Below are 14,817 nucleotides of genomic sequence, written 5' to 3' on the forward strand. Positions count from 1 at the left end.
TTTATATTCCGATGGGCGCCAACGTTCCGCCTATGTCTTTTTCTTTTCCTTTTTATGCCTTCTTGAAGAGAGGATCGCGCTTTTACTATCGCTGGTTGAGCCGCTATCTACCCGGCCTTTAGGTCATCTTTCTATAGCTCCTTTCGTTTCATCCCGACGAGTCGACCATCCGATGTCTTTCTTACTTTTCTTCTTGAGTTCTTTTTGAAATGGGGTTTCTGAAGTTATGAAGGGGCGAAGTTCTGGAACATTGAATTTTTCGACCGAACGTATTCGCTAATTACCTGTCATTACGTTATCATTACGTAAAGATGGATATCAATTGTTAAAACGGGCGAAATATCAAACTCAAAGGCTTAACGAAAATTAATATATTCACAAAGCACGTCACGTGAAATTAAATCCTGGCTCGTGAAAGAATTTTGTTGAAGCGCGTGAAATTATAATTTAGGTGCGCGAGCCTGTTGCTTTTCTCAGACTTCTAGCCTACCTAATCCTTTTGTGTAACCAAGAAGTGATATCTAGTTTATTAGGGAGAAGGTATAAATTCGCCCCACATTTATAATCTAGCTTTATCTCCAGTCCAAGCGTTACGTAGGTCCGGAGTTAATCCCCGCGGCCTCTAAATTACAAGCAGCATCTCATTGGTTCTTGAAAACTCACGTCAGCGCGACGGCGCGAATGACGGGAAAATTACAGTCATATTTTCCGACTGAGGAGAGGCGTAATAGCCCGGCCTCCTTCCTTACGTCCCCCCCCCCTTGTATTTTAAAAGGGGGACTGGGACTATGGCGCGCGAATACTTAGACATCTTAAACCTTCTCCCTAATAAACTAGATATCACTTCTTGGTGTAACGTTATGAACTTTTTTCTAAACCTAACCCTAACCCTAATCAAGGCAAGAATAAGATTGCCATTGGATAATAGCAAAGCCATTCTACTTTCTTATTGGCGCAAACTACAACTAAAAAGGGCAGCTTGAAAGAGCGCGTGATTGATGCGTTAACCTTTTTTTCTTCTCTTTCTCTCTTTCTTTTTTTAAAGGAGCTAGCTAGGCTCTGAAAACCATCCTTTATTTCTTTTCCTATGAAGATATTTAGGTTATTCCGCTTCAAGTGTTTTAGCTCTAGCGTATAGTGTTATATACGTCCGCTACGCACGTTGATGTGGTTCTGTCCTGTCCAGAGTTCACTTAATGGAACCTCTTTATAGACCTTTAGAAGAGAAGTAGACTATATATAATATACTCCTCTAAGCCTCTCTAAACCACCACACAGCTTCGTAAATATACAATAGACCTTTTCAGTTTAAACTTTAAGATATTTCAAGCCAGCCCTTGGTTACTTTGATATTACGTAATATAAACAGTGGTTGTAGACTCGAATAGGTTAAATTCCTTTCGTCACCAGACAAATGAGAGGTTAAGTAACGCCGTTGTTACCAATTTCAATGTAACTAAGAGGGAAAGACGAGGGGGTAAAACTTTGCCTTCCATCTTGCTTTTTGGCGCCTGCGCTGTAGTCTTTTTGTGTCATAAGAGTGCGCAGAAACTTGTTTTTCCTGATACTTAGGGTTGCCTACCCCGTTTCTTACGTCGAAACGGTCTGTTGGACGGTCCATAGAGAGCTTCCGGTTGACGGAGGATCTAAGATTGTTGAGGTAAATTGCACGGCCATACTGATGGTGGGTTCAAGCTGAAACCCACTAATATTGCTACCAGAATTGCAATTTAAATCCTAACTGAACCTAACCAAACCCTTACGATGTCTGACCCAACACATCACGAATACTGTGGGTTCTCAGGTTACCGTCTTATCCCCGTGCTTTCAACTACCGGGTCCCCGTTTCTGTTAACTGATACTCGTTATGGTCTTACAGTTAACTTAACCTTTCCCCTGCATGCCCCTTTTCATTGGCTGACTGAATTCGGAATTCCAAAACTGCGTTAAAGAGTGAAAAGGAAAAAAAGGCTTTGTCACATTCCTGGACATCCAATCTGAGAGAGACTTAGCAAGGAAGAATTCTCTATTTAGCAGGTTCATAGGTGTAGTGCAAACTCCGGGTGATTCAATCGCGCGTCTAAGCGTTGGTAATAAGACGACTTGATCAAAAGCTAATCCGTAAGCCTTGGCGACAACTCCGCCTACCCATCTTCATATATAGCTCGGAGGAGTTGTCTAGTATACGCCTAAAACTCTAGGGTCTTTTCCTGAAAGCTCGCTCGCTAAAGCTTCTATAAAGTCTATCTCTATTCCGCATCTTCTCTTCTCCGTTTTCCTCTTGAGCTTCCCAAAATCTCCGATGGGGAGAGAGAGAGAGAGGGAGAGAGAAAGAGAGAAAGAGATTGGAGCTAGCGGAATCTTTTAGTCAGCCTTATTTTAATCCCCTAAAGAGACCAGAATTTCAAAAATATAGCTTTTACATTTCTCTGAACCACTAACGTTCTGCTTGCATCTTTCTTAATTTTGACTATAGTAACATTTTACAAAACCTTATACATATACTCAGGAATGCATACAGCTATTTGGAATCATTGTGTAGCTTGACATTTTCCTAAACGTATCTAGGCGGATTTTGTGGGCGGAGCTAGCTAGACTTGTCATTATGTATGATGAATTTTACCTCTATCTCGCTGCACGTTGCACCTTAAGCAAGCCTAGGACCTCGCGTTGCCACTATCCAATGAAATTACAGTTAGAAAGACGTCAAAATTATGAGGCGTGACGAATACTAAGTTCTCAAGCCCGGTATACCCACAAAAGCAGAGTCTCTATTAACATGAGAGACTCTATATGGTTAGCACAATGGTTCCAAGTAGCTGTATGCATTCATTTTACTGAAACGTTTTACCGTCAGTTTTGGCGAACAGTGTCCCTTTGATGTATAAAGAATCGATCGCTGAACATTCGATTAAATTTTAAGGAAAAATATATTTAGGAAACACATTCTTAGCAGACGAAATTTTTGATTAACTTAAGCAGGGCTCCCATCAGGTCCCTAAAAGTCCCTAAAGTCCCTATTTTCCTACAAGGTCCTTAATCTACCCTAAAATTGGTATTTGGTCCTTAAATCACCCTATTTTTATAAACCTCAGAAAAAGTATAAGGGTGACCTGAAAATGTCTTGTCTGAGATTTTAGCAGAGCCCCAAATTTGCGGAGCTCGCTTCGCTCGCTCCGGTTATTTATGATTTACTTAATGTTAAATTTAAACGAATTAATTGGGTGATTTTTATAACAATAACAACTCTTGAAAAAATTATTCGAGTGAATTTAGCTTAGTTTTCATCATGTACGTTATTGCAAATGGTCAGAGAAATTTGTTCAAGTTAGTCAGGGAAAACCTGGAAAAGTCAGGGAATTTCATTCCAAAAATTTTGTACGAACCCTGTAAAGGCCCAAATTCTAGTTCAGTGGATTTTTTAAAAAACAGTAAACATGATAGGAAAATAGTTACTTCTAATCAGAAAACCTTCTTTATACATTAGAGCTATATCAAGTCTAACCTACCGCTCCCTTAGAATAAGAATATAAACAAAAGAAAGTCAGAAATAATATCCTATTTTGTCGAAAAAATAGAAAAGAGTAATAGGTTCCTAACTGTTTGTGATATTTTCACAGAATAGATATCATTTTGTTTTACCAGTGGTCCCTTTTTGGTTCCTACTTTTAGAATTTTGGTCCCTATTTTACCCTATTTTTATCGTGAAAAGTCCCTTTTTCCCCTATTTATTTTTGAGATTTTGGTGGGAGCCCTGACTTAAGTCAAAACTCTTCCCCCAATGAACGACTTTTAGGCTCGTAAAAAGGAGTTAATAACAATACCATTTTGGATAGGGGAAAAAAAGGCGCGAATAACCAGCCATAGGTTATATAAAAAAAGCGGGAAATTTTTCGCCTTAACAAACCCTCCCACGCAATCTCGGATCAATAGGACCGCGGATACGGTATTTTTTTTTCTTCCGCCTATAGCTCTTTTATGGTTTCTAAAAGGAAAGTCACCGTATAGACCTTTTTAGTTTAAGGCTGGGGATGGTTCCTTCGCAACTATTTCAGTGTTAAAAATACGGCTTTGTCACGCGTTGAATAAATTAACCGCGATAACGTGTACGAAACGTCTCGCGCTCGAGATGCAAGATGTTTTAAGTTAGGCGCGAGAAAAATCACGCGCCCTTTTCAATTTTTGATTTAAAATTAGGCTTAACTCGTACTAGTTCTTATGAAATTTAAACTTGGCTAGGCCTTGGTGCGGTTTAGACTTGGACATAGTCCAAAAATGCCCAAATGGTAAAGAATAATAGATTTTTATTATATATTCCCCTACCCAACTTTCACCATCTTACAAAATCCTCCGACATACAAAAAGTACAGCTGTATTTGGGACATGTGGAAAAAAAAAATAAGCAAAATTTATACCCATAATACAGAATAGTATAAAAATATTTCATATCTTTCTTTTCGACGTGATATATATGTATATATTTTTTTGTGCTATTCAGTTATGGCATGGCATTTTTAGCCATAAGCTCTACGTCTTTGGACCAACTCTTTTTTGGACCTCGTGTTTCTTTTGGTAGAATTCTGTCAGAAAGGATTCCCTTTTTTTGTGGTTTTTCATGACGTTGATTTCCAAGTTGTATTTTCATCTTTCGTTTCTAGTGTTGATAGTCCAAAATTATTGAGTAGATTGCTATAAAAAAACGAGGTCGCTAAGCCTAATTTTGGATATGAAAAATTGACAGCTGGTTTCCGGTAAAAATGGGAAATAAGGGAATAAACAAGTTACCTTTACATGGTTCGGGAAAAAATGTAATAATTTTTGACTGGGTTTTAATATCGTTGTTATATTCATAGTGTAGGGACTCTTGTGACCTTAGAGGAACCCAATTTTGCCGGGTCAGATCTAATTTAATTTTAAAGATACTTAGAAAGGACTTTAGTAGATCTGAAGTTACTAATAGACCTCTTTCAAAATAGTGTCTGGTGTGTTGACCACCTTATTTTCTTAAGATGCAACATAGACGAGTATGTGGACAACAAAGACATTAGATACGACTTCAAACTATACGAACCAAATTTGGAAAATTGGTAACGTTAATCCTATGTAACGTCTATGGGTCTTTGGGTCCACATACCCAACAATGTTCCGTCTTCAAGCAGACAATACTAGCCCCCCTCCCCTATTTTGTTAATGGTATATTGAAAGTGGCGCACTCCTGTAAGCCAAACTTCTGAGCGACAAAGTTTGGGGGAGAGAGAATACGTCACATGTCAGCGATCCTACATTATAGGTGCTGACTGCGGTCTGTCCCGTGTCCGACGGAGGTAACTTGACCCCACCACCCCTCCCTTCCGTCACCTTCCAAGTAAACCTCATGATTAATCACGTCATGAAACCTGAGTGATCGCATTTATTTCAAAGACCCTTAAAGGGATAGGGTTCCAATTTTCATTGAAACCCTTAAACTAAAAACCCAATTGTCTGTTTGCAACGTTGGGGTTAAACCGTACAGAACTTGGGAAAGAAAAAATACACTTTGAAAATAAAATTCAGGTAGAAAGTGTCCGTTCCCTTGAAGTTTAGCAGTGCAAGCGCAGGCAGCCGAACGAGAGGGAGAGAGAGGTGATATCAGGGACAGAGAGAGAGAGGGGGGGAATACTATTTCTCTTCCTCTGGCAAGTGTGCTCTCTCTGACTCAACGGGCGTCTCTCTTGGAACGTACACGCGAACGTCTGACTCGCGAGCTCCGCTCTTGCCTCTCTCTTTCTCTCCTTCTATAAAATCACAATGTTACGGTGCTCGGAAAGCGATTCCCGTACAATTACTATTCGCCCGCTACAGTACCTAGCTAAAGTTGCCGTCCAAGCTTCCAGTCGGACGCCGTTCGCGTTAATTCCTTTAATACAAGTTGTCGAGGAATAAAACTCTATCGAGTTGTCTCTGCTTCGAAGAAAATTCAAAGAATTTTACAGCAGGTGTTTGAGATTGTGAAATCGTGGGAATCGTACCAGCGGTTGTGAGAACGTTTCATTAATATTCATGTTCGATATAGTTCAGTGATTGTGAACAAGTTAAGTTACGGTTAAAGAAAAAGGAATTGAGGATATGATCCTGTATCGTGTCTGTTAATTACAGGACAATATTAAAAGTCTTTAAACTATCCTTGGACCAACCAAAAATATACAGCAACATTTAATTCCCAAATGGATCATTAGTGGTTTGTGAAGATTGTTTTGTCAATTAATTACTCACTCGTAAAGGCCAAATTAAAAGATCCGTCAATATGCAAGACGGTACAGCCATGAGGGAGATGGACTCGTACCCGAACGCCCATCAACCCGTAGCCCAACAACACGGGCACGGGATGGCTGGTAGCGAAACTACTTTGAGCGTTCGGGATGCCCTCTCCTCTAGCAAGTTCGGAGGGTCCCGCGTCGAATTAAGCCGGAATCAGGGTGGTGGTACCGGATCCGGTGGGGCCGGTGCTGCAACGGGTGGCGCGAAAGATACGGGAACCGGTGCAGGAGGTGCCATGTCCAAGAAAGAAAACTTTTACGATCTTTTCTGGAGGAACAAACACGCCACCGTGGTACTTTGTTGCGTCTTTTGGACTTTTGGTATGTGCGTCGCTTTTCTCGGACCCACTCTGCTTGATTTGGGATGCAAGACAACAACTATCTTCGCCACCATGTCTTGGGTCTTCTTCAGTCAATCCTTGTTCATTCTATTGGGGTCCGCTTTTGGTGGATTGCTAGCTAACAGGTAATCGTGCATGGCGATTTCCATTTCAGGAGTGGTATTAACTTGCAAGCCGGTTAACGTGTTAACCTATAGGTCAAGTTGAGACTGTTGTTGTGTTGAGCCGGTAAAACCTATAAAAAAAAGACTCCAATGGGTCAGGTCATAGGTCCAAGTAGCTTGTAATAGCAAGTAATAGTTAGTATAGGGCGCTGTAGGTTAGCTGTGGCATAGGGGCTAGCCACCACCCCTCTATGCATTGTAAAGGGGCCCACCTGTAAATAAGTCGCGAGTTGACTTAGTGTGGACATCCCTTCCTAGACCAAGCTTAGATTATTATTATTATTATTATTGTACGCCTTATATCACTAAGGGTTTGGAGGTGTTTTGATTGGAAAAGTAGACTTATATCCTTAAAGTTAAGACCGCTTGTTTTTCTATATTTTCCCCCATCGATTTTGCTTAAGCGCGTCACGCCGTTTGTAAATCCACACCCATTAAAAAACTATATTACGTCATAACGGAAAACTTCGCCTCTATTTAATACTCATTTACCAAAACGCGATCTGAAAACGCCGAAAAGTGTGAAACAGTTCAACATGTACTGTTTTTTGGGAAACGTTTGCAATGCTAAGCCCTAAAACTCAGCCTTTTTGCATTTTCGTGGTGGTTTTCGCTACTCGAAGTGATAGACTCGAACGTATCCGAGCAGATAGACGAATATTCGTCTATAATCTTACGTTGCTCGGAACTCTCCGAGGTACGATATAGTCGAGAAACATCAATAGACCAAATCCAAATAGTCCGTTAATTCCAGAAGAGAAATAAACATCACAGGGGCGGGGATGGTCACCTTCTTGGGTGCTTCTTTTCCTCTAGAGGCAGTGCGAGTTGGCTATAGCGTGTAGTGAGTGACCTCGGGCTCCATCTGGACTTACCTCTTGGCGCTACGAAAATAACCTAACAGGACAGCCTCCTCTCCTGCGCGTTGCGTGCTTTATCTTTAAGTAATTATTGGATCTAAACCAATCATTGATGCATTTGTATTTATTTATTATGATGAATCAATATTTCTGTAGAATCAAGTCTGTAAATTCATAATTTCTGTTAGCTAAGGCGCAAAGAGAATAGGGTCCTTTTGGGCATCCAGTCCTCTCTGTTCTTTTTGGCAAGCTGACAGGTCGCGTGTCTTCGTGATGTAATTCAGTCATGGAAGGAAAGGAAGGCAAGCATGCACGAGGGATAATAATATTTGGATCGAGCGAATATTATAGTGTATCTATATATCTGCCCATACCATTTTATGCACTACCTACGTAATCCCCGTAGTAGAACGCTCCCGCCCTTGGCTATATGCACGACACACACACTCTCGACTCCCCCACTCTCTCTTTGGCGTTTTCAAATCATACCCCAGCCCAACCCTGTCCCCTTTACCTTCCTCCTTCTACCCTAAATTTCCCGATAATGGCCACCGACCGTGACTGGCACGGTAAATGCATGGGCAAACGCCCCACCTGTCCACTAGAGTTCGCCTTACAACCCTAAGCTACTACGACAGTAACCGTTGAAACTAACTTCTCCCAAGAAAATGTCGAACTCTGACTTTAGCTAGCTCATAGAGGATATACAGTATAGAGGAGTAGACACTTTACCCTTTACCAGTATATAAGGGAATATCTCTCCAAATATTTACTATTCATTTCCGGTTTTTTCCCCCCACTGGGTGATTACCTTCTGTACAAGACTTATCATTATTGGTTGAAGAATGTCGTCAGCTTTACTGTATATCCTCTATGGAAGCACGGAGTAATATTTAGACATGTCTACCAATTAAGAAACCGAGTGCCTCCGGAAGTAGCTCCAAAAAATTTAACTTGAGAACTGAATACAACAACTGTCTACTCCTCTACATTATATCCTCTATGCTGAGCTAGAGTTGAGATTTTTCAACTTATCAAAAGTTTATTACTCGAAGTAACGTACTTTGGTGACAATATCCTTTAATTTCGTTTCTATTTACTCTTTCTCTTCAAGTCTCTGACAGTCCCTGAAATTCTACAGGAAGTAATAACGTTTCGTAGTTGAATCTTTCTCCCTTCAAATCAAACTCGTAGAGTTTACTACCGGAAGTAACCCTCTAAAGCTTTGCTAGAGTTTATGTGTTTACTTTAGGCCTATTTGTTGTGTTCCTTCCTATAAGACTTTGATAACGCACTCCTGCTGCTAACCCTAAATTTCAATTTTGTAGGAATATAAATAACAGTGGGTGTTTGCCTGTTTTATTTCCTACGATTCGTAGTGGAACAGATCTACTTTAGTTATACAGGGTGTTTATGAAAGGTCTGTCGAAGTTATGGAAGGGGGCGGCTGTTCTTTTGGGCGATTTCGATTCAAAAATGTAACTTTTATGACATTTTGACCCTAAGGGACACCGTTTTCGAGTTATGTTTTTAGGAGTGTTTTACGGACGATCCCTTAAATTTAATTACGCAATGATTTCTAATTTAATTATGATGTCATCCCTAAAACACTCTAAAATCATGACTCGAAAACTGTGTCCCTTGTGGCAAAATGGAGATAGAAGTTACATATCGTTCGTCGAAAGACCTTAATTCAGAAACACCCTGTATATTACTTACTTCCAACCTTATAAGAAGTGTTTATCTATGAAAGAATCCGTTTATTACCATGAAAATTTACCCATTTTAAGACTGTATTCTAAACCTCAATAAAATTGTCGATCGTTAAATTTTACGGGTCATTACGTAATTCAAAGTGATCCAAGTTCTAATATTATCTTTAAACCCAGCAGACATTTTTATTTTATTGTATTGGGTTAGGATTTAGTGGTTTTTGACGTTAATAGTAGCGTTAGGCTACTACGTTAACGTTGTTATGTTTGTATCTATTTTGATTTGGCCATTTTTCGACCGATAAACAAGATGTAAGTTACTCCATTTCTCTCTCTCTCTTCATCCTCAACCACGTCTCATCCCTAAGCTTCTTCCGCTTCGTAGGAAAAAGATATTTTTTTTTGTTATTGGGAAATAGGCCTTTTCTATGTAAGGAAAATCGGTTGTTTCCTATCCGCCTTTTGTAAGGGTTGGTCATTTACTCATTTTCATTTTTTTCCGGACCATTCGGGTCATCGAATTGGTCTATAGAGGAACCAAAAGAATGAGAGATAGATAACGAAAGATGGAGACCAGAAAACATCTTCTTTCTTTGGCTTATACTTCACTTCAGAAATATATAATTTGAAGTAAATACCGTTATAAGTTATGTAACAAAGGGAGGGGGGGATTTTATTACTGGTTTCCATAGAGATGCAAGTTGGTAATATAACTTTTCGACGTACAAAGGGGTTGATACATTGCCATCCTTCTCTGCGCATGCACTCTCATGATACAAAGAGACTACAGCGCATGCGCCAAAAAGCTAGATGGAAGGCAGAGTTTTACCCCGTGTCTTACATCGAAATGGTCTATTTACCGTCCATAACTTACTGATAATTTACCAAATACATCCGTAAAATACCAGTTTATTTACTTCTATTACATAACATAGATCATTGTGTTTTCTTACTGGATTCCCCATTGTTGTCCTCTTTTTTAACATTTGGCACTTCCCCCATCTTAATCTGGCAGGGTACGTATTACGTATTACAGTATGAAGCTAACTCGTAGCTTTGTGATGTATTAACTGCCAAGTTAGGGTGCATGGTTTGGTGAATATGGGACCATGCATGCTCGATCAATGCAATCTGATAAACGAAACGAAAATTGCGATTCCTTTTCGGGGGTGGTCCCCCTTTTGGAAGGGGGGGGGGAGAAAATATTTTAAGGGGGTTGCTTTTGATGCTAGCTTCCTAACTACATACCCCCATTTATTTATTTATATGTTAATTTTAATATTTTAGAATCAAGTCTATTTTATATTTAAAAAATCTTTGTAGGTAATATTTAACTTCGTAAATAGTACCATTTTAATGCAAATTTAATATAGATCAACTAAAATTTTAAATTAAAATGAGATCTGAAGTAGCAGATCTCATTTTTATTTAAAATTTTAGTTGTTTGAACCATGGATCAAAAAGTTTCGCTTTTTTAAATTAAAAAATTTAACTAAATTGAATAAAGCGATACTGAATTAGGGGTTTTTCATAAAGCTTAAATCTTAGGGGGTTTGTAATAGGACGATCTTAATAGGCTTAATATCTAGGGGCTCACCTACGTCCGTCCCAACACCTTCAAAAGAAATCAAGCACCAAACCAATTCTAATGAACCTTAATTAATTTCCCTAGTGTTACAAATTAATTTCAAATTAATGCGGTTTGGTTAACCAATTAGGAAATTAACGAATTATTTTGCACAACGCTCCCTAGATAAAAACAAAATAATTATTTTATCTAGGAAGCCTTGCTGTGCATAAAGAAAAAAATCAAATAAACATACAAACTACTTTCTCAAATATTATTGGAATTTAGAATTTGTTAAAAAAAAAGTTTTAGGAAAGTTTGAAAATATATTCAACTTATACCTCTATATAAGCCTAGTATTTATATAATTTCAACTTTTTCCAAGGCAGCTGGCCTCGTGACTATGTCCTTGAGACGTTGTTACATGAAGATTAAGAACCTGGTGACTTATATTAAAAACACGTGATTGGAAAATATATTGAAACCGAAAGAAAGAGACACCGAAAGTCGAAAACCAGTTTCGAGGGCCCCAGAAAATTAATTAATATTCCAGAAACGGAACGTCTCTCTCTCCCTCTCTCGCTGTCATAAAGACTCCATAGACCTTTATCGTATGTTTTAGAAAGTTAATAATTAGGCCCAACTGAGAAATAATTAAAAACTACTAATATTATAAATAATATTCAATATAGGCTTGGCTGTAAACTCATTTAGCAGGAGGGAAGAACGTCCTGCCCCCCCCCAGGGCAAAATACGGATTTTATTTATGTATAGGCTTATTGATTAATATATAACCTGAAACTAAGATGATTTTTAATTAAAAACAATCCCTAGTTTAGGTCCCGTAATTATCCAAAGGTTAGGACACCGAGATTTGTCTTCAATAATTAGGGCTAATTGTTTGTATGTTTAATTTGGCCAAAAGAAGGATCAAAATTAAAAAAAAAATTAATTAAACCTTGAACAAAAAACCCAAGGACTCGTAGTCCCTTTGGGGTTGAGAAAGAGACCTTACTAGTGGAAGCATATGTTCATAAAATGTGTTTCATAAGTTAGCCACTAGTTACAAACTGGAGCTTGTCATGAAGTGATTGAAGTAGGTCATAGATTCGAGGTAAAGCGACGCCTGGTGAGGCGCTGTTAAAGGCTTAGGATAGACTAAATAGGGACTGAAAAACTAACAGAGTTCTAGCTCTCAGTAAGTCTCTAGCATTACGAAGTATAGGACGTGTCATACTTATGTAACATATCTTATAAACTTATGCTAGAGGCAATATTTCCTTGACTGTCCTACACAGAAAATCTCGGAAAAAACCATTCGGGGAATCCAATCGCAGACGTCAGTTCTCATCTCAGTTTGTTAGTATAAATCCTTCACCACGTTAAGTACAGTTGGCATTTGGTCCACACCATATCTTTCACCAAAGTCACTTGACTGTATTTACTAAAAGCGACTAAACCCTCGTATAACTTCGTAATCAGTGACAAGTAGGGTTGTAAATCGAGAGAATTTTGGACTTATTCTTATTCCATTCGTTAGAGCCCTTAAGATCCGGGCAAACCATTGATTGTGGATTTTCCAGAGGTTGTACCCCCTTGGGGATGCTGTAGACAAACCTCAAATGAGGGGGGGAGAGAGAGATAGAGAGAATCTCTGCAAATGACTCCCATTTGAGTGAGACCATTTTCGACTTTCAATTATTTACCTTAGTAACAAACTTATTAAACATTTGCTTTCACTGCGATCGAGCTATTTGAACGATGCCTCAAAGAACAGCGCAAAGGCTTAGCGATTGGGAAATTAAATTGGTTCCAACTTCCATGGTTCTTTTCACTCAATTTCCGTCATCGTTAAGCCTTGGTTTTTTTTATTCCTTCCTTATTTGAAAGAATGGAATCTTTTTCACCGTTAACGTAAATTGTTTTAACGGATATATCAATTTCGAGAATAGAGATAGGAAATTTGGTAGACTTCATTTCCGAAAGCTATTTATTAACTTGAGGTTAAGCAAAGGCTTAGGAAGGGGTTATAAGGTATTGTCTTTAGAAGGAACGGGGATCATAAGACAGCAATCTGAACGCCCACAGCCTCTCCCCTTCATTGTAGTTATGGACTGGTGTAGTTATATTAAAGTTAGATTAGGGTTAGGGTTTGTTTATTAAGATTAGGCTTAGGTAAGGTTCAATGAGAGGTCAGGTTGGCGTGTATTTAGATTAGGCTTAGGTTAGGTTCAATTGGAGGTCAGGTTGCAGTTTTCTAGCCGAATAAACTTGTACAGAAACAAACCCCTTAAGGTTGTTAAAAGTAAATATGAGAATAATGATAATAATAACAATGACAATATTTTAATACAGTATATAAAAATGGGTTTACATTACCATCAAGTAAAAAGCCATGGAGGCGGAAAGTAAACTTGAACTAACTTTATTTGTTTGTCCTTTCCCCCCGTCCCTTATTTTTGCTAGAAAAATCAATATTTGTGACTCTAGTCTGGAGTCTCTGCATGCGTGCTTGGTAATTCAAACCAAGGCCCTTTTGCATATATTTTCTTTTTATAATTTCAGAAGGAACCTTATTTAAAATTGAAATAGATCTTCGCGAGAAAATAAATTATTCAAGTAATATTTTGATATCCAAATATTCACTCTTTCTTTAAAAAAAAAAATAGTCCTTATCACGTGACCCCGGGACTGCTGACTCCTTTCAACTGGGCACACTCTCTCTCTCTCTCTCTCTCTCTCTCTCTCTCTCTCTCTCTCTCTCTCTCTCTCTCTCTCTCTCTCTCTCTCTCTCTCTCTCAAAAGATTCGATATCTCTTTTCCGTTGCCTGATATATTTTTTGTCCCCAATTTTATTCCTTTAGTTACGAGTATTAACTTCAAAAAGGACGTAACTTAAGCTCTTAACTACTGGAAGATGAAGGGGTTTTTCCTGCTTCTTTTTCGATTCTTGGAATCTTTTATATACAAATAGTTTCCCGCCGGACTATATTTTGAGCGGGAAACTGATATAGGGGAAGCTTTGCTTTAGATTTTCTGTAAGAGAAACGCTTAGATAAATACGAAATGTTAATTCAAATGATTAAACTTTTAGCTTGATTAAATGCGAAAATAAGTCTAAAAACGTCACTGATTTGAAAAAAAAATAAGGTTTTCTCTATGGCCCCTGGTCGACGGCTTCTCCCTGAACATTGGTGTGTTGCGGGTTAAACATTTCTACAGGCGTTGTATTGAAAATGCATTAGGAAGGTTCACCCTTAATGCTGGCTTTACCTATAAACTTCAATTTTCCTCAGATATACTATTCATTTTTTAATTTATATTTAAATCAACGCCAAGCCCAAACCGCTTTACCTAGAAGTCTAAAATTTTGCAGGGATGTTACTCTTAAGTAGTAGACACGTAGTAAGAAATATTTTTTCAATCCGCCGCCATCTTGAAAAATGGCAGCCAGAAATGTGAAGAATACTTCTTTATGGAATAACGTGGGTTGCGCATTTCAACATATTCCCCTTATATTTAGTACACTGGTTCAATATATTCTATAAACGGGCCTTGTGGTTTTTCGCGTACAATTTTCCGCCATCTTTTAAAAAGGCGGCCAGAAAAGTATTAAAATGTCCCGACGGAGTGACAGACAACGCCGGATAACAATAACATGGATGAAGGATGCGCGTGAGGAAATTTGTTTTCACGCTATAGGATAGGCAACTCCCTATCTCGAGCGACAGAATATTCTGTATACACTCTGTTACAACGTCGGTTGTCAGCACGCGCAAAGCTATTTCTCCATGAAACGTAGCTTTGTACGTGCTGTCAAGAGACAAAAAACTTCAGGATCTTCAGGATTTAAAATATCCGCGAGTTTTTTAGCTCG

The 14,817-nt window shown here is 38.7% G+C and overlaps 1 protein-coding gene across 3 annotated transcripts in view; it reads left to right on the forward strand.

The window, feature by feature from the left end:
• LOC149691550 (solute carrier family 60 member 1-like) overlaps nt 1-14,817 on the forward strand; it is a 30,449-nt gene that overhangs the window by 3,518 nt on the left and 12,114 nt on the right. Inside the window, exons 1-2 of one of the 3 annotated variants that reach the window (XM_089868866.1) lie at nt 5,602-6,217; nt 6,291-6,762. The exons of 1 other annotated variant lie outside the window; for it this stretch is intronic. In XM_089868866.1, coding sequence (XP_089724992.1) covers nt 6,302-6,762 — 461 coding nt within the window. In that variant the 5' untranslated portion in view covers nt 5,602-6,217; nt 6,291-6,301. Of the gene's footprint in view, nt 1-5,601; nt 6,763-14,817 lie in introns of those variants that run through there. One more of the 3 variants, XM_089868865.1, reaches the window with a different exon arrangement.

This window comes from Phalangium opilio, unplaced genomic scaffold, assembly GCF_054372755.1.
Source record: "Phalangium opilio isolate 3A_F unplaced genomic scaffold, DU_Popi_V2 ptg000025l_1, whole genome shotgun sequence".
NCBI lineage: Eukaryota > Metazoa > Arthropoda > Arachnida > Opiliones > Phalangiidae > Phalangium > Phalangium opilio.